This window comes from Hyla sarda, chromosome 6 (genome assembly GCF_029499605.1).
Source record: "Hyla sarda isolate aHylSar1 chromosome 6, aHylSar1.hap1, whole genome shotgun sequence".
Taxonomy (NCBI): domain Eukaryota; kingdom Metazoa; phylum Chordata; class Amphibia; order Anura; family Hylidae; genus Hyla; species Hyla sarda.
Genome location: NC_079194.1, coordinates 138,382,240 through 138,403,247, shown reverse-complemented (window position 1 = coordinate 138,403,247; position 21,008 = coordinate 138,382,240). Strand labels below are relative to the sequence as shown.

Below are 21,008 nucleotides of genomic sequence, written 5' to 3'. Positions count from 1 at the left end.
CATACATTCACTGGTGTAATCTTATCCTCATACATTCACTGGTGTAATCTTATCCTCATACATTCACTGGTGTCATCATATCCTCATACATTCACTGGTGTCATCTGATCCTCATACATTCACTGGTGTCATCTTATCCTCATATATTCACTGGTGTCATCTGATCCTCATACATTCACTGGTGTAATCTTATCCTCATACATTCACTGGTGTAATCTTATCCTTATACATTCACTGGTGTAATCTTATCCTTATACATTCACTGGTGTCATTTTATCCTTATACATTCACTGGTGTCATCTTATTCTTATACATTCACTGGTGTCATCTTATCCATATACATTCATTGGTGTCATCTTATCCATATACATTCATTGGTGTCATCTTATCCATATACATTCATTGGTGTCATCCTCTACTCGAACATTCACTAGTGTTATCTTATCCTTATACATTCACTGGTGTCATCCTCTTCTCATATATTTACTAGTGTCATCCTCTACTCACACACTCACTGGTGTCATCTTATCCTCATACATTCACTGGTGTCATCTTATCCTTATACATTCACTAGTGTCATCTTATCCTCATACATTCACTAGTGTTATCTTATCCTTATACATTCACTGGTGTCATCTTATCCTCATACATTCACTGGTGTCATCTTATCCTCATACATTCACTAGTGTTATCTTATCCTTATACATTCACTGGTGTCGTCTTATCCTTATACATTCACTGGTGTTATCCTCTTCTCATATATTTACTAGTGTCATCCTCTACTCACACACTCACTGGTGTCAGCTCAATAACTGGTGTTAACCTTTCCCATATATATTTACTGGCATCAGGGTCTTCAAATACAATAATTGGTGTCAGCTTTCCCATGACAGTCTCTGGCCCTCCCGCCCCCCCCCCCCTTCAATATATTGACATGCATCAGTATATTATCTAATCACTTACGCCAGCCTCTTATGTTAACATGTACATCAACCTCCCCACATTCAATCACTAACTGGTGTTGCAGATTTTGCCTTCCTTATTGAATTTACAGTAATTGGGGGAAATAGCAACAAATCTGCACAGCAGCCCTGTGTAAACATACCATAAATTCCTGCCCTGTAGCCTTTTCTTCTGTCAAATACTTAAAGCCTATGGACACATTTGAAAGCATTAATTAAAATGAATGCATTGATGTTAACATGTTTTTACCAAAATAATTTATTAAAAATGTTTTGTTCTGCATCCTGCCTGTTTTTACATATAGTTCAGATTCCTCTGTCTTGTTCAGAGTGAAATCTGTCTTATAAAATTTCTGGTAGCTCTGTCTCCAGCTGATCTCTTTTCTAAAGTATAAAATAAGTTAAAAAATGCTTTTAAAAGGTGCCTTTAAAGTTTCTACTCAGCACATTCTGAGAAAGCTGGTTGACGCTCAATACAGCTGCCATGATGGTTGAATAGATGATTTCACATAGCTTTTCTACATCTCTTGTAATGTTGTCTCCCCAGGGAGGAGTTTTGTGAAGTCTTTCGAGCCAAAGAGAAATCTTCTGGGAAATTGTATACCTGCAAAAGGTTCCTGAAGAGAGATGGTCGTAAAGTCAGAAAGGCGGCCAAGAATGAGATCAACATCCTGAAAATGTGAGTGTTCTGAATGAGTAGAGTCGATAACAGGGGACGCTTCAATGCGTATCTCGGTGATCAAGTCCGTCGAGCTGTGACATAAAACACACAAAAGGATGTTAACAATAGATTTTACATTAACCTCATCTCTATTGGGAACCCTTACACATAAGGTTATTTTGGCTACTATGGTGTTGACAGCAGATGTTATTTTGTAGTTGATGTGTGCCTGTAGTCAGCAGTGGTGGGTGGAAAAATCAGAGAAAAGCTACTTCTTGCTGTATGTTTATTCTACCCCAACTAGATCAATCCAACCCAGAACTATCAAAGTTAATGGCTCTGCACAATCCACAATCCCACATGCCCCCTGCCTGGGGATAACCTGTAATTTAGCCCTGTATTTCAAACTCAGCATTTAAGTCCTTACTGTTTCCAGCCACCACCATTCAAAAACATTTCTCAAATCCATTCTCAAAACGTCATCATCGTCTCCTACCTAGACTACTGCAACATCCTTCTCTATGGTCTCTAATCTATCACTTCGGTGTCCATCCATCCATCCATGCTCTGTGCTGCAGTTAATTCCCCTCTCCCTTTGTGCCTCTCTGACTCTTCCAATCCCTCGCCAGTCCCTTCACTGGCTATTCAGTTAAAAATATAAGTAATAACATGCAAGGCTCTAAATGCCCTATTCCCTCTACTGCTTTTGTTTCACAGAAACACTACCATATAAGCAGCATCTACCATTATCTAATGTCCCCTTCTTCTGGAGACTGCAAGTCCTCTGGACAGGGTCCTCGCTGAATTTGTCTGCCACTCATTTTATTCATGTTTATTATATTTGCTTATTGTCTTATTTAGCATAAATGTAATCACATATAGAAGGACTTGAGATAATGATTGTGGAACTGTTCTTCTAGCAATTCTTGCAGCTCCTATGAAGGGTTACAATGGATAACTTCTTCCTGTATTTCTCTTGTGTCTTGCAGGGTTAAGCACCCCAACATCCTGCAATTGGTCGATGTCTTTGAAACGAAAAAGGAATATTTCATCTTCATGGAGCTGTAAGTAGCGATCCAAACACTTACTTGAGGTGGGAACAATTCATGGACCTACACTGAGCATAGGACTAATACAGTCATGGCCGTAAATGTTGGCACCTCTGAATTTTGTTTTAGAAAATGAAGTATTTCTCACAGAAAAGGATTGCAGTAACTACCACGCTACAGGCTCCCGCACTCACACTCTATCAGCAGTGTTGTTCTCACTAGTGGTTAAGTTCATTGCAGTTTATAACTTTCTGTCCTTACTGCAATGTAAACATATGTCCATGCACGGACTTCTAGCTGATCCTAGTCCTGCTACTTACCATTTCATTACATCAAGACTGGGACCATAAAGTACTAAACATTAGGACTGGGCACCATCAGAATGGCTGGGAATCAGGGCAAATGAGTAGACACCCCGTTATAATCAGTCCCCGGAGCATGTTCACTCCGGGTCTGATTACTGTAGTTTACGGGGCCGGAGCGTTGTGACATCAAGGCTCCGCCCGTGTGACATCACACTCCACCCCCTCAATGCAAGCCTATGGGAGGGGGCGTGACAATGCTCCAGCCCCGTGATCGGCAGTAATCAGACCCGGAGTGAACACGCTCCAGGGACTGATTTTAACGGGGTGTGCCGTGCAAGATCACGGGGGTCCCCAGCAGCGGGATCCGCATCTTATCCCCTATCCAAAGGATAACATGTCTAAGTGCCGGAGTACCCCTTTAAGCTTATAAAAAGCAAAGGAGAGGTATTGATTCATCTAATGAGAAAATTGATGGACTTAAACCCCAAAAGACAATACAGTTGAGCCAAAGTCACTGATCAAGCAGTTTCACTGCAACACATAGCCAACACTTTCTGGGTGCTTATCTTTGTATAAGGTAACTGCATCTCAAATATTCCAGTTCAGATTTTGAGATACCTTTCATTGCAGAATTTAGGGTCATTTAATGTCACAAACATCCAGAGCTAAGATCCTCTAGTGACATTTACATCTATAAGTGTGACTGACACCATCCATTTCTGCTGCACTGATATAAGCCTGTAGGGTTACCGGCCTTTTAAATGAATATTTTATGGTCTACAGTCAGCATTAGGCGGTAAGAAGTTGTATAACACTGATATAGCTGATAATGCACCAGTTTTATAATATATACTCATACTCATCTCATTCTGCTGAGTCCAATGACTTATCACAGCAATTACAGTGCTATAAAAACAGAGAATCTACCGTAAGAGATGAAAATGTCGGATATTGTGAAGATTCAGCTAAACAGACGTAAAGTTAATTAAGCAGAGCTGCGTGTGTTATTGTATTCCAAGAATGGACGAGCTTTGCATTACTGTGCAGGACACCTGGAGAATTCTCAGATCACATATAGGTGATTAAGCGCTATGGTGGCTAGTAATATTATTCCTGTGTATTGATAGCAGCAGGCACAGTTCTGGCTCCTCTGTACCAGGCGCATTGCAGTCTACACCCAGATCTAGCCTGCAGGTTCTGCCAGGAACTGATAGAAAGCACATGATACAGTGCTGACACCAAGTGGTAAAAAACAGAACTGCATTGCAGGCAGCTCATCGGAAATGCTTAGTAGCTGCTGACTAGGCACTGTACACTGGGCACTGCACTGTATTATTCTACATGAAATACTAGTAACCTCATTCCTCTCAATAAATCTACCCTAATTTGTTTCCTGTAAAGGTTCATTTAGTGTCAGGGTTGGTGCTTTGCATGGCTTTGATGAAGGATTAATGCTTTGCAGGTCTTTGGTTTGATCGATACGCTGATACTCTGTTTGGTTGATGTTAACTGCAGGGTTAATGCTCTTAGGTCAGTTATTTCCAACCAGGGTGCCTCCAGATGTTGCAAAACTACAACTCCCAGCATGCCTTCTGTCCATGCTGGGAGTTGTAGTTTTGCAAAAGCTGGAGGCACCCTGGTTGGGAAACACTGTCTTAGGGCTTTGGTAAGGAATGGCTATTTTACTGGTACAGTGCTGTTGTTCTGTATGGTTCTGGATTAGAGTTGATCCTCTGAAGGATCCTTGGGCAGGGTTAATGTTCTGCAGGAGCATAATGCTCTGGAGAGCTCCGGTGTTGGACTGATGCTAGGCTGTTGTTCTTCAGGGCTAGATGAATGTTCTGCAAGACAACTCTTGATCAACATTCAGATACTGTGGCTTGTTGTGGAGCTCTGTGTGTTCCGGCCTCCTCTGCAGACTTTAACTGAATATCAAATCTAAGGATTTTATTTTTATTTTAAAAGAGAAAACTCTAGAACAGAAATCTTCTCCTAAACTAGTGTGTACTTCCCATCCGTCACTGTCCATGTACAATATAGAGCCACATAATAAGTGCAGCAAATGACTTCATATAAACAGCAGGCAAAAAACTATACCATACACTGGAGATCACAGTATCTTCTTGTGGAGAGCCTAAGAGCCCATTCACACTTCATTCTTACAGCAGAATTCCGCTCGGACTGCATTGCCGTCATTGGAGACGGCGCATGTCCGCGTGGTCATAGCGCCGATTGATTTCAACAGTGCCTGCTGCACAAAGAATAGCTCAAGATGGAAGTTCTGGTAGTGTGAAGATGCTCTTAATGTAGAATACTATAATCGTTCCTGAGTTCTCTTGATCTCCTAAATGCTGAGTGGCCATCACTAATGGCAGCTTTTACCTTCTATATTCTAGTAAAGATTTTCTGCAATATGGCCTATGCCGCTCAACACTAGCAATGACACCTTTCATAAATGTTTCTCTTCCGTCCACACCCAGGGAGATTAGCTACAGTGCCATGGGTTGCAAACTTCTTGATAATGTTGCGCACTGTGGACAAAGGCAAATCCAGATTGTTGCAAAGACTAAGTGAACTTCTCTCCTTTTTAGCTGCTTTCAGGTGTGATTTTTATATTGCCCACACCTGTTATTTGCCCCAGGTGAGTTTAAAGGAGCATCACGTGCTTGAAACAATCTTATTTTTACACAATTCTGAAAGGGTGCCAATAATTTTGTCCAGACCATTTTTGGAGTTTGGTGTGACATTATGTCCAGTTCCCTTTTTTTCCTCCCTTTCTTGGTTTAGTTCTAATATACACAAAGGGAATAAACATGTGTATAGCAAAACGTGTTACTGCAATCCTTTTCTGTGAGAAATACTTCATTTTCTTGAAAATGTTCAGGGGTGCCAACATTTACGGCCATTACTGTATATAACTATATGATAGGAGACTAAGCTTTTTGTACGGAGCAGGAACAGTTATCTTTGATTGTATAGTTATATACGTGGGGGTGGGGAGAACGGATATATTTTACATTATTCGTGCACAGTGCTGTGTCGTTTTCAAACAAATCAAACATGTGACTGGAGGTACCCTTTAAATCCTAATTTGTTATATTTACAGTAATATAAATATTCAGAAGACAATGCTCTTCTCTAATTGGTTGCTATTCATTCACATCCAGAGCATCGGGCCGTGAAGTCTTTGACTGGATCTTGGATCAGGGATATTACTCGGAGAAGGACACCAGCAACGTCATCCGACAGGTCCTAGAGGCGGTGGCATATCTACACTCCCTCCGTATTGTGCACAGGAACCTGAAGGTGAAGGCTCAGGCCAGGGAGGAGGGTACTCAAATTCAAAGTTATTACACCTGAAATAAAGAATGAAGGGACCCCAGCATCTGCAGCTTATTACCTCTCTCAGTTATCGCTTTTTTTCCCTGTAGTTGGAGAATTTGCTGTATTTCAACCGCATGAAGAATTCGAAAATAGTCATTAGCGATTTCCATCTGGCCAAAGTGGAGACAAGTTTGATCAAAGAGCCATGCGGGACCCCGGAGTATCTGGGTAGGTGATGTGGCGAGAAGAACCAAACTGATCATTACTGATCACAAGATAATATTTACACAAGGAATGAACATTATAGCATATTGAAACCACAAAAAAAACCAAAAACTTTATATGTACTTTTTACATGTAGTCGTTAACCTCATTAAACCTTGCTCTTCCTTTCTCTCTGGCTTCACACAGGAAAATGTACAGGGTGGGCCATTTATATGGATACACCTTAATAAAATGGGAATGGTTGGTGATATTAACTTCCTGTTTGTGGCACATTAGTATATGTGAGAGGGGAAACTTTTCAAGATGGGTGGTGATCATGGCGGCCATTTTGAAGTTGGCCATTTTGAATCCAACTTTTTTTTTTTTCAGTAGGAAGTTTATTTATTTCACAAGAAAAACAATGATGGGCTTGATTTTACCGCAGGAGAAATGCTAGCACAGGCTTCCAGTATCCGTAGTTTCTGGTGCTGCACATCTCGTATCTTCACAGCATAGACAATTGCCTTCAGATGACCCCAAAGATAAAAGTCTAAGGGGGTCAGATCGGGAGACCTTGGGGGCCATTCAACTGGCCCACGACGACCAATCCACTTTCCAGGAAACTGTTCATCTAGGAATACTCGGACCTGGTACGTTCCCTGAGTTTTTCCAGCAAGATGGTGCACCAGCACATTATGGGTGTCAGGTCCGAGCATTCCTAGATGAACAGTTTCCTGGAAAGTGGATTGGTCATTGTCGGCCAGTTTATTAAGGTGTATCCATATAAATGGCCCACCCTGTATTCCAAGCGTATAATCTGCATTATCAATGCAGGTCCCGGCCTCACCAAGGGCCTCATGACTCATGGTCAGACCAGGATTTGCGTCTGTAGTACGGACAGCAAAATGCGCTTGAAATATGCCCGTCTGTGGGAAGCCTATAGAACATTTCCAATTACAATGCATGGTGTACTTCCTAATCACCTTCCTTCTTTTCAATATTAAATGATCATTTTTTGCAGCCCCTGAAGTAGTTGCTCGACAGAGATATGGACGACCTGTTGACTGCTGGGCAATAGGAGTCATCATGTATATACTGTGAGTGGCAGGAGAGTTATTCACTAACATAGTTAAAAGGATATACTATACTGTAATATAGTCATATCTCTTTCTTCCATAGTCTCTCCGGGAACCCCCCGTTCTATGATGAGATGGAAGATGAAGACTATGAAAGCCATGACAAGAATTTGTTCAGGAAGATCCTGCACGGAGACTACGAGTTTGATTCGCCATACTGGGATGATATTTCACCTGCAGGTAAGTGGCCCTCTATGTTTGATCTTTTAACATCACCAAGGCTCATCCAGTGTTCTGTAAATGAAGCATGGTCTTTGTATCAAAAGTTCCGTAACTTCTAGTCCTGCTCAGGCAGCTGATGAGCTTGGTACAATGTATCAGTGTAAGTTCACATATATATACAGTGGTCTCTCAAGTTACAATATTAATTGGTTCTGAGACGACCATTGTATGTTGAAACCATTGTATGTTGAGACCGGAACTCTATGGAAACCTGGTAATTGGTTCTGAAGCCACCAAAATGTCATTCAAAAATAGGAAAAAGGGAGAATTAAAGAAAAATAAGTAGATAACTAATTCAGATAAAGAAAGTCCTTACATATAAAAGTAAGAAAGATCTGCTGGGAGCTGTAAATGACTCATGACTCATCTCTTGTCTATGACTCATGGACAAGCCTGAGGCTGCTGCAGGACTGATTAGTGTCCCAGTAGGTATGGGGACACCTAGTGGTGGGATTCTGATGTGCCGATTTCCTGATAAACTACTAGAAAATTGTGAAACAAACATATTAGGCGTCTAATTTGCATCCGTAAAAACGTAGTAATTTAAATTTTAAAGTAATAATTGTACCAAATATCCAGACTTTAAAACATGTTCATCCTAACCATATTGAAACATTTTTGCAAATTAAAAAAAAAAAATGAAGTAAAACATTTTTAAGGAAATATATATATATATATATATATATATATATTTCAAGTAACAAGGTGATTTACTTTCAATATATTTTTGTGATGTGTGATTTGCACCATTTAATGAGGTTGCGCCAAATTTTGTGCCTTTTTAAAAGAGTAGCATTTTCATAAATTCCTGACCACTGCAAAAACCCAACTCAAAACATACATACCACAGCTAAACACAGGAATGTGCGTATATAAAAAGTCGCAAAAAAAGTAGCAAAAACACACTGCTTCAAAATATTGAGACAATTTTACCCAAGAAAACAAGGGTAAAATGCTTCATAAATACCCGCCAAAGTGTCAACATCTCTTTTATTTCTTAAATTTCTCTGGTAAGTAGTGTTGCTCGCGAATATTCGCAATTCGAATATTATTCGCGAATATCGCATATTCGCGAATTCGCGAATTTCGCGAATATAGCGCTATATATTCGTAATTACGAATATTCGTTTTTTTTTTGTTTTTTTCTTCACAATACACATCACAGTGATCATCCCTCTCTGCTTCCAGCTTGTGTGGTGTAAAGAAGGTTCTAATACTACTGTGTGAGACTGGCGCGCGAAAATTCGCATATGCTAATTTTCGCATATGCGAATGTTCGCGTATGCTAATTTCGCATATGCTAATTTTCACATATGTTAATTTTCGCATACGCAAATTTTCGCGTATGCGAAAATTAAACGAGAATATAACGAATATGCGAATATTCGCGAATATATGACGAATATTCGTCCATATATTCGCGAATATTCGCAAATTCGAATATGGCCTATGCCGCTCAACACTACTGGTAAGGTGAAAGAGCTGAGCTGTGATTGGTTGCTATGAGCAAATCAGACAGTTTTTGTTTCATATTGATAAATAGTGAATGGTATATAAGAGTAATAATAATAATAATTAAATTGTCTTCATAACCAACAACTAACACTTTATTCTCTGCAGCCAAAGACCTGGTGGCCCGTCTGATGGAGGTGGATCAGGACCAGCGGGTGACAGCGGCCGACGCAATAAGCCATGAATGGTGATGTTTTACCTCTGTCTCACCATAGATCATATTCATTCCCATCTCCATATTGGACACCAACATTTCCATTATATCACAGCCTGTATGTCGCACAAGAGGTAAACCCCCATATAAATATATACAAAATATATGGATCTCATCAGGGCTGTGTGGTGCCTTCTGGCAGGTGTCAGCCAGGAAAAAAAACATGTGTGACCCAAACCCACAGACAAGATAATCAGTCATTTTAGAACTTCCATTACTGTTACAAATGTCTGGAAAACTTCCCATTTTCCAGAGTGATATAGGTGCTAGAAAGGGCACAGCCACTTACTAATATGTTATAATGCGGGACTGACAATAATGCAAACACCATCGAACAGTGACCAGATGCATTGTCACTAAAGATGAGCGAACCTACAGGGATTCGATTCGTCACAAACTTCTCAGCTCGGCGGTTGCTGACTTTAGTCTGCATAAATTAGTTCAGATTTCAGGTGCTCCTGTGGGCTGAAAAAGGTGGATACAGTCCTAGGAGAGAGTCTCCAGCCCACCGGAGCACCTGAAAGCTGAACTCATTTATGCAGGCTAAAGTCAGCACCTGCTGAGCCGAGAAGTTTGTGACGAATTGACTCACTGCTCATCTCTAATTGTCACCAAGCAACACTTTATCATTTATCTGTATCAAATCATATATAATACTAGAAATGTAGTATGGTATGAGGAACAAAGCTGCCGCCCGAGCTATTAGTGTGGAAGTATTATAATAATAATTAAACAATAACTCTTTATTTATATAGCACACACAGATTCCGCTCTGTATAATTTAGATGACCTCCGACTACTACATCTACCCTGTCACTAGACCTAACTATGCATTAAGGGTAGGTGCAATGCACACTGAGGGAAAAAAAACAAGGAAAATCCTCTCTGAATTTCCTGTTTATAAATCATTTTTTCACACTGAGGAAATTATGAAAAAAAGCTGAAATCCTCTACTTCTTGTGCACATTAAGGGCACATTCACACTACGGAATGCCAGCAGCCATTAAATGCACAGCAGCATCAACTGAATCAGTTGGCGCTAGGACCACTTGGAAATGCGTTGTCACCATTGACAGCAATGCATATCTGAGCGGATTCACCAAAAGAAGTAACAGTGTGCATGGTGCAACAGAATCCTATTGAAAACAAAGGAAAGCTGCTGCATCGGAATTTCCGTAGTGTGAATGCGTCCTTCCATGCGGATTCTGCCTCAGATTCTGCCAGGAATCCTTGAAGCAGATTATAATCCTTTGGCACACTGCTTATTTTCGCGGTGGACTATTGCGGACTCTGCAGAAAGAATGATCAAGTTCATTTTTTCGGTGGAATGCTTCCAGATATGCATTTCCCTCTAGGGAATCTCTAGGGAATTGTGGAAATCCGCCAGAATTCTACCGGAATTTAGGCAGAATTCTGTGTTATCTAAACACACAATGCCACTGAAATTCAAGCCCCATTGATTTTAATGAGATTCCGCCACTGAATTCCGCAAAATATAAGACTAGTCTTATATTTTGAAGGAATACAGAAAGCAGAATTCCCAAGGCAGGATGCCCACTGCGGAAATTCTGCAGAATCCCATTCAAATCAGTTTGCTGTAAATTGCTGCAGAATTTCCATCGGAATCCTTCTGCGGAATTCTGTACAGAAATCTTCTGTATGAACTTAACCCTTAGGGGGAGATTTATCAAAATCTGTCCAGTGGTAAAGTTGCTGAGTTGCCCAGCCAATCAGATTGCTTCTTTCATTTTGCCATCTGTTGCTATGGGCAACTCAGCAACTTTTCCTTTGGACATGTTTTGATAAATCTCCCCCTTAGTGTTCACAGGTTTTTGCATGGAGTTAAGGATTTCAGCTTTTCCTCATCATTTTCCTTGTCATTTTCTCAGTGTGACCAGATCAATTAGGAATTTTCTCGGTGAATGTGGGCCCTATTCGGAGCAAATTTGGAGTCGATTTGGAGCGAAGAGGCTAAAGTTTTAAGCAGATTTTTGAAGACGAAATTTTAGAAGGAAATCTATAGTTGTCATTTTTCTTTGCCTGCTTAGAGTCACATCAAGGACACAGCAAAAGCACAAGCCTATAATGAGACAGGAGTTAGAGTTTAGATGATCTCAAACTCAAAGTCACTGACTAGCAGCTTGGAGCAGGACTAAAGACCAAGGGGGAATTTATTGTGGTTGCCCAGTACAGGAGTTGCACCCCTAGGATGCTAGTTTATTTATTATGTGAGTCTGATTATGTTAATTTCAGAGTAGTTGCAGGTAATGGGCAACCAGTCCCCAGACATGGACAATGGGAGCCAACTATTCAGTTGGAAGAGCATGTACTTACCGGACAGAGAGTGATTGTAACTAATGTGACACATAAGGGGTCTGCTGAGTTTATATTGGGGATGAACATTATGAAAAACTGTTTCACTGAGATATTAGATGCCTTGTATGCCTCTCTTCCTCATATGTCCCCTTCAGGCCAGTGGGCTGTGCAGCACCACTTGAAAGTTCTACAGCCAGAGCAGAAGTTTGCCAACAAGCAAGGTGAAATCTGCAGAGTACGAATTCAAGATATCAGGTCGGTGACCTTACAACCAAACACTGAGACCATCATCTGGTGTTGTGCACGTCCCTGAGTCAAGAATAGGGACTATCAGGCCCTGCTGGAACCTATGCAGTTGGAAGATCATCCTCTCGTCCGAGTTGCGAGAAGTCTTGTCACTGCCACCAACAGGAGAGTCCCGGTGCAGTTGGTAAACCTGTCTGATTCTGCTACTGTCTTACGTAAATACACTCCAGTGGCTCAGTTGTACCTCCTAGAGCCAAAAGATATTGTGATAGAATGTCTGGTGGCCCGACAGCGTGCCGCTTAAGTTACCGATGGATCCAGTGCTAACCCCCCAGAGCCCTGGTGGGAGACAACACTACCCCAAGGGACCAGGTCAATGGAGTAATTAATGTCACCAAAAGGTATCATTAAGCTTTCAGCAAACACCCCACAGACTTGGGGAAGACTTTGTTGATCCAGCACCGTATCCCCACAGGTGACAACCCACCTATCAAGGAAAAACACCATCCAGTCGCGCCAGGCATGTATCAAACTGTCAAGAAGATGCTGGCTGACATGAAGTAGGCCGACGTGATCCAAGAAAGTCAGAGTCCCTGGTGACACCACTTTTTCTGGTCAAGAAAAAAGATGGAGCTATCTGCTTCTGTGTCGACTACAGGATACTGAACAATGTCACGCATAAGGACACTTATCCTTTGCCAAGGATCAAGGAGTCACTTACGGCCCTCGGGTCTGCTGCTTACTTCTCCACGCTGGATTTAACCAGCGGATACTGGCAAGTGCCCATGGCTGTGGAGGATCGGGAGAAGACCACCTTCGTAACACCCATGGGGTTGTTCGAATTTAAAAGTATGCCTTTTGGGCTATGCAATGTCCCCACTATGTTCCAGCGTCTGATGGAAAGGTGCCTGGAGCATTTTAATTTCCAAAGTGTCTTGTTGTACCTGGACGATGTCATTGTGTACTCCAAGTCTGACCAGGAACATCTCCGTCATCGGTCAGATGTCTTTCAAGTCTTGATCAAGCATTGGTTGAAGATCAAACCATCAAAGTGTCACTTGCTCAAAACTCAATTCCATTACTTGGGTCATGTCGCAGAGGGAGTTCAGCCAAATCCTGAAAAGGTGGATGCTGTCAAGAACTGGCCTACCCCGTGCACGCTGAAAGATGTCAGGAGCTTCCTGGGATTCGCCGTCTACTACTGCCGCTACATCCCAGACTTTGCCCAAATTGCAGAACCCCTCACAGCTCTCCTACGGGGTACGGCAAAGAAGAAATACAATGGAGGACTACCTATTGATTGGGCCGAAGAGCAAGAGATAGCATTCCGAGCTCTTAAACATCTGCTGACAGAACCACCCATCTTGGCATATCCAGACTACAGTCAGCTATTCCGGCTATATACTGATGCCAGTTTTGAAGATCTGGGAGCTGTTCTGTCCCAAGTTAAAGATGGACAAGAGCATGTGATTGCCTACGCCAGTCGTAACCTGCGAGGAGCAGAGAAGAACAATGCCAATGTGGGCCGTGACCGAAAAGTTCAAGGATTATTTGGCTGCCACGGCATTTACTGTCTACACAGATAATAACGCGTTGGCCCACCTGAACACTGACAAGTTGGGGGCTATTGAACAACGATGTGCTTCATGATTAACTAACTGCAGTTTCACCATCAGTACAGAAGCGGCAAGTCAAACATCAATGCAGATATACTGTGTCGGACGTACCCTGGCGAAGAACCACCTATCGAAGATGTGTGGGAAGACGTGGAGATGCCCCCATTTTATCAACGGTTTGTGAACCAGAATGTTGTGACCACCCTCGTGAACCGTGAACCCAGGTCCGAAAAAGGTTAAAGAAGACTCTCTAAGATGAAAGTCAAGTAATGGGGGATCTGATGGACAACCTTCTGGCGAAAAAAATACCACCCGGGTACAGTGTGACTACGAGTTGAAACGTCTGTGGTGACAGAGGAAATGACTGTTTGTGCAAAAGGACTGTTGTACCGAAATTCTTTGGATCCAGTTTCTGGTGATTGACTTCATCAGATTCTGGTTCCCCAAAGAGCATACGGCGATAGTCCTCAACGCATATCATGACCAGTCAGGACACTTTGGAGTCCACAAGACCAAAGCCACTGTCAGGCGTAGATTCTATTGGATTGGAATGTGGAGTGACATTGAGAAATGGTGCAGTGAAGGTTCTGTCTGTACCATCACCAAGAATGTGCGAAAAGACGCCAGAGCACCCCTCCACTCCATCCAGGGTGACAGACCCAATCAGATGGTCACGCTAGACCATGTGAAGTTGTCTTCTACCCGGTCCGGGTATACCTATGCTCACCATGGTGGATCATTACTCCAAGTAGGTTGTCATACCTGTCAAAGATCTCACAGCCAAAACAACGTCCCAGATGTTCTACTTTAAATGGGTGCAAACCCTTGGATGTCCTGAGTCTGTCCTAACTGACGATGGAACGGCCTTTGAGGCCCAACTCTTCCAAGAACTATGTCATTTCCACAACTGCAAGAAACTCTGAACCACCGCCTATTACCCTCAGGGGAATGGGCTCTGTGAGCACATCAACCAAGTCTTTATCCATATGCTGCGAGCAGCCTATGTGTCAAGACAATAAAAATGGCCCAGGCTATTGCCTGAATTACTGGAGATTTACAACAATACAGTACCCTGCTCCAATGGGTACACTACCTTCTATTTGATGATGGGATGACACAGGCAACTGCCTAAAGACCGGACGTTCCGGTTACAGTCTTAAATCAACAATTGTCCACAAGAGTCCCTCAAGTTGGTCTCTGACCATCAGAGAAGGATTCAAGAGGCCAAAGAGATTGTCAGTAAGAAAATGGGCGAGGCCCAACAAAGGCAACAAGATGATTACAACCGCCATACCTCAGCCAAAACACTCCAGGTGGGTGACAAAGTTTGGCTACAGAAGTTCTCAACAACCAACAAATTGGATTCCATCTGGGAGACAGAACCCTATGACGGCTATACCCTATCCCGAGTGGTGACGGCTATACCCTATCCCGAGTCCGATGTGTATGAAGTCCAGAAGCCTGGGTATGAGCCACAAGTCATCCACCGAAATCGTATCAAGATCTTTCTTAAAGAAGATTTACCCGTACTCCCACCACCGCCTCCTCCAGATGTCAGACCTGCGAAGGAGTATGTTCCTCGCGAAGGGATCCACCCATCCATGGATTTCCCTATGTTCTCTACAAGTCAGCCAGCATTCTTCTGTTTGCCTCCAACTCCGGGACTAATCCAACCAACGTAGCAAAGGCATTCAGGTAGAAATCCTCGGGCAGCCCGATCTGAATTCATCCTTATTCTCTAGCAAGCACTTATAAGTCCAAAAGAGAAAAAAAAAAATCTCCAAAGGGGAGATTTATCAAAACCTGTGCAGAGGCAAAGTTGCCCAGTTGCCCGTAGCAACCAATCAGATCGCTTCTTTCATTTTGCATAAGCCTTGTTAAGAAAGTAAGAAGAAAGCTAATTGGTTGCTGTGGGCAACTGGGCAACTTTGCCTCTGCACAGGTTTTGATAAATCTCCCCTCATGTGTTTTCATCTTTTTTATCCCACTCTTCAATACCCTCACAATGGAGCATGTAGGACATTAAGAGCAATGCCACATGGACTTTTCCCCAGTTTATTTATTTACCAGCCCTGTGAAGGACATTTGTGACATTCCCCAGGAACTGTTTGTTGCTATCACTAGGCCCCAGTGGCCACCTCATGCTTATCTACCCTCCAGGACTGGGCGCCGAGGATGGCTGTTGTTAAGAGGGGGAGTTTTTGGTGGTCCAGTACAGGAGTTGCACCCCTGTATCATTGCTGCTCTGTCAGGTGGACTCTATTCAGTTACCCCGGGGCCCCCCCTGAAACTATGCTCCGTGAATAGTGTTAAATGCCTATGATAATCTAATGCAATGTGTATCTAGTGTTATGTACCTTTAAATACTGTTGTCATGTGTTGTAACCAAGGAAGGTACCAGTGACCATGTGACCTACAGGGTGACCTATGGGACCCCTCCAGAGTTTCCCCCATATAAACCCAGGGTGGAGCTAGTTCAGTCTCTTAGTCCAAGTCTTTGCTGAGTTCAGTGAGGTCAAGTCCTGAGAGAGTGTCTGGTGTCCTGTGGAGGCCTGAAGCCTACCATGCATCCACAAGTCCGCTTACTAGCAGCTCACAGACCTCTTCTTTTAAAGTTCTATCTGTATATTGCTGCTACTATTTCTGTGAGATCAGCATATATTGTATATCCTCCCGTGTTCTCCAGTTTTGGTCATGGTTTTTCTGTTTTTGCCATGTTTTTCCCATAAAATTCAGCATGTAATAACTAGTGTTGCTCGCGAATATTCGCAAAGCGAATTTTATTCGCGAATATCGCATATTCGCGAATTCGCGAATATTCGCGAATATAGCACTATATATTCGTAATTACGAATATTCGTTTTTTTTTTTTTTTTTCACAGTACACATCACAGTGATCATCCCTCTCTGCTTCCAGCTTGTGTGGTGTAAAGAAGGCTCTAATACCACTGTGTGAGACTGGCGTGCACATTTTCGCATATACGAAAATTAGCATATGCAAATTTGCGCTTATGCGAATATTTGTCTACGCGAATTTTCGCGTATGCGAAAATAAAATGAGGATATTACGAAAATGCGAATATTTGCGAATATATGACGAATATTCGTCCATATATTCGCGAATATTCGCGAATTCGAATATGGCCTATGCTGCTCAACACTAGTAATAACAGCCTAAAGGGGTACTACTGTGCTGACAACTTATCCCCTATCTAAAGGATAGAGATAAGTTGCCTGATCGCGCGAGGTCCCACCACTGGGGACCCCCGCGATCTTGCACACAGCACCCCGCTCTCATCCGGCCCCGGAGCGAACATCGCTCCGGATCTGATGACTGCTGATCACAGGGCCGGAGTATCGTGACGTCACAGCTCCGCCCCCATGTGACATCACGCTCTGCCCCTCAATGTAAGTCTATGGCAGGGGACGAGACAGCTGTCTCGCCCCCTGCCATAGACTTGCATTGAGGGGCGAAGCATGACGTCACACGGGGGCGGAGCTGTGACGTCACGATCACCGGCCCCGTCATCAGACTCGGAGCGGATGTTCGCTCCTGGGCCTGATGAGAGCGGAGTGCTGCGTGCGAGATCACGGGGGTCCCCAGCATTGGGACCCCACGCGATCAGGCAACTTGTCCCCTATCCTTTAGATAGAGGATAAGTTGTCAGCATGGTAGTACCCCTTAAAGGCTTCTGCTCTTTTTAAAACACTTCAATTGTGATTATAGCCAGAGGATTCAGGGGAAATGTAGGCTGCGGTACAAAATTATTTCAGAAAACAGAAATCAGTTTGGCTGGAACTCAACGCAAGCCATATCAGTTAAAGGGGTACTCCGCCATTAGACTTCTTATTCCCTATCCAAAGGATAAAAGATAAGATGTTTGATTGCAGGATACATATGTGAAACCAGCCTTACTGGGGTGCCGGAGATTGATCAGACATCTTAACCCCTATCCTTTGGACAGGGGATAAGATGTTTAAGGGGTGGAGTACCCATTTAAACAAGTAAGCACAAAGCATACAGAAGAATCTTATTTACTAATAGTAGCCTATGCTGCACTATATAAGCATAGAAATAAAGTTTCCCAGAGTGGTTCTTTAATCAGGGGTTGCCAAGTGTAAATCCTGAGCTGAGGCAACAGCTCTGATAATGAATAATTGTCCAATGGCTGGAGCTGCGATTTAAGCCCACAGATATCTCCAGCTACATTAAGTGCAGTCTCAGCCTGTGACTGGTAATTATTTCTCATCTCTTACAGGATTTCAGGGAATGCAGCATCGGACAAAAACATAAAAGATGGAGTCTGTGCTCAGATTGAGAAAAACTTTGCTAAAGCCAAATGGAAGGTAAGAATTTTCTTATTGCCCTATCATTCTGCACGCAATACCCCATAATGAATATGTGAAAATTAAGCAAATTTATTAAAAATGAAAAACAAAAATGGTGTATTCAGGCCCTTTGTTATGACCCTTGAAATCTAACTCTGGGAGCCTCCCACTTCTCTTGATCATTATTGATAAGTGTAACATTTTATAAGTTTTTTGGAGGTGATTTGAAAAGACACAGCCTTGTTTATAGAAGGTGCCAAGGCCGACAATGCATATCAGAGCAAAAACTAAGCCATGAGGAGGGAAGAACTGCCTGTATAGCTCTAAGACAAGAATGTGTGGAGGGTACAATAAAAAAAAGTCTGCATTGAAAGTTCCCAAGAATACAGTAGGCACCATAATACTTAAATGAAAGAAAAAAAAATGGAACAACCAGGACTCTTCCAAGAGCCCCACCAAACTACATAATCATGGGAGAAGGGCCTTGGTTAGAAAGCTTACCTAGCACCCAATGGTAATGCTGGCCAAGCTACAAACAACCTGGGTGCATGCGGAAAAAACTTCCAGAATGTCACCAATCATTGCAGCACTCCATAATCTGAGCTTTATTGCAGAGTGGCCTGAAGAAAGCCTCTCCTCAGTAAAAGACACATGAAAGCCTGCCTAGAGTTTACATAAAAGCAGGTAATGTTTTATAATAAGGTAATAAAACAAGAGTTTCTGGTCTGATGAAACCAAGATTTAACTTTTTGGCTTCAATTCTATGTATCTGTGGCTGGGACAGGGAGACTGGTCAGGATTGAGGGAAAGCTGAATGGAGAAAAATACAGAGATATTCTTAAAGGAAAATGGTCACCAGTTCACCCACATTCTAACTCCATACACCAGGAGACCGATGCAGGGTCTTGGACTGATATACCTACCTGTAGTCCGGAGCCCCGATCCCCCAAAAGTCCCCCTGACTTTTTATGTGTCCAACGTGACCAACGCTTATGAATCTTTAAAGGGGTTATCCAGGAAAAAACTTTTTTTTATATATATCAACTGGCTCCAGAAAGTTAAACAGATTTGTAAATTACTTCTATTAAAAAATCTTAATCCTTTCAGTACTTATGAGCTTCTGAAGTTAAGGGTTGTTCTTTTCTGTCTAAATCCTCTCTGATGACACCTGTCTCGGGAAATGCCAAGTTTAGAAGCAAATCCCCATAGCAAACCTATTCTAAACTGGGCGTTTCCCAAGACAGGTGTCATCAGAGAAGATTTAGACAGAAAAGAACAACCTTAACTTCAGAAGCTCCTAAGTACTGAAAGGATTAAGATTTTTTAATAGAAGTAATTTACAAATCTGTTTAACTTTCTGGAGCCAGTTCATATATATAAAAAAGTTTTTTTCTAGCCGGCGGGACAGCCTCAAAGCGAAAGTCAGCGCTGGAAGAGGGGGACCTTCGGGGGATCGAGACTCTGGACTGCAGGTAGGTATAGCAGTCCGAGACCCCGCATCGGTCTCCTGTTCACCCGCACTATAACCGGTCTATCGGGTTATAGTGCGGGTGAACTGGTGACCGTTTTTCTTTAAATAAAACATCATACAGAGTGCTCTGGACCTCAGACTTGGCCAGTATTTACCTTCCAACAAGACACTGACCCCTAATCACACAGCCTAGACAACATAGGAATAGCTTAGGGACTACTCTAAATGTCTTTGAGTGGTTCAACCAGAACCCTGACTTGAACCCAATTGAACATCCCTGGAGAGACTTGAAAATGGCTTCCATCAATAGTCACCATCCAACCTGACAGAGTTTAAAGGAGTAGTCCAGTGGTGAACCCAGCGGTGAACAACTTATCTCCTATCCTAAGGATCGGGGATAAGTTTGAGATAGCGGGGGGTCCGACCTCTGGGGCCCCCTGCTATCTCCTTTACGGAGCCCCGACAGGGAAGGGGGCGTGTCGACCCCCACACGAAGCGGCGGCCGACACGCCCCCTCAATACAACTCTATGGCAGAGCCGAAGCGCTGCCTTCGGCAATCTCCGTCTCCGCCATAGAGATGTGTTGAGGGGGTGTGCCGGCCGCCGCTTCGTGCGGGGGTCGACACCCGCTATCTGGCCGGAGAGCCTGGCCCCCGTACAAAGAGATCGCAGGGGGCCCCAGTGGTCGGACCCCCCGCGATCTCAAACTTATCCCCTATCCTTAGGATAGGGGATAAGTTTTTCACCACTGGACTACCCCTTTAAGAGGATCTGCACAGAAGAATGGAAGAAGACACCTAAGACCAGGTGTGCAAACTTTATGGCATCATATGTAAGATGAATGGAGGCTGTAATCACTACTCAACTAAGTGCTGAGTAAAGGGTCTGAATACATATGTCAATGCAATATTTAACTTTTTTCCTTTTCAATAAATTAGCAAAGATTTTTTTACTTCGTCATTATGGTGTAATAAATGCAGAATGGTAAAGGGGAACTTTTTTTTTTAGCACATTATATTTTTGTACATAGAAAAGTGTATTATTTTATTATAGTAGGCATATTCTGGTACACAGGGGACAGTACAGTGGTCCCACAAGTTACAATAATAGTTGGATCCATGTCGGCCACTGTAAATTAAAAACATTGTATCTTAAGACCACAACGTTATGGAAAACTGGTAGTTAGTAGTAAAGCCACCAAAATGTAATAGCAAAATATTTAAAACAATGTTGATTAAAAAATAATAAGCAGATAACTAAGATAGCCTAAGCAAGTCCTTACACATAAAAAGGCAGAAAGAGCTGTTGAAGGCTGTAAATAACTTTACATGTTTAGGACAGGAGCTACTTCAAGGTCCTGTATAGAACACAAAAGGTATCAAAAATAAAAATGAAGCTGCCCTAACCTAATGTCCAACGGGGCAGCCCATCCTGGCACAGG

At 42.7% G+C, this 21,008-nt stretch overlaps 1 protein-coding gene across 2 annotated transcripts in view; it reads left to right on the top strand.

Annotated features, from left to right (window-relative positions):
- The window catches only part of CAMKV (CaM kinase like vesicle associated), a 124,647-nt gene that overhangs the window by 91,545 nt on the left and 12,094 nt on the right, over positions 1-21,008 (top strand). For both annotated transcript variants that reach the window (XM_056525199.1, XM_056525200.1), the window contains 8 exons: positions 1,510-1,641; positions 2,613-2,687; positions 6,145-6,283; positions 6,409-6,529; positions 7,527-7,602; positions 7,685-7,821; positions 9,484-9,562; positions 18,027-18,114. In XM_056525199.1, coding sequence (XP_056381174.1) covers positions 1,510-1,641; positions 2,613-2,687; positions 6,145-6,283; positions 6,409-6,529; positions 7,527-7,602; positions 7,685-7,821; positions 9,484-9,562; positions 18,027-18,114 — 847 coding nt within the window. The remainder of the gene's footprint in view (positions 1-1,509; positions 1,642-2,612; positions 2,688-6,144; positions 6,284-6,408; positions 6,530-7,526; positions 7,603-7,684; positions 7,822-9,483; positions 9,563-18,026; positions 18,115-21,008) is intronic.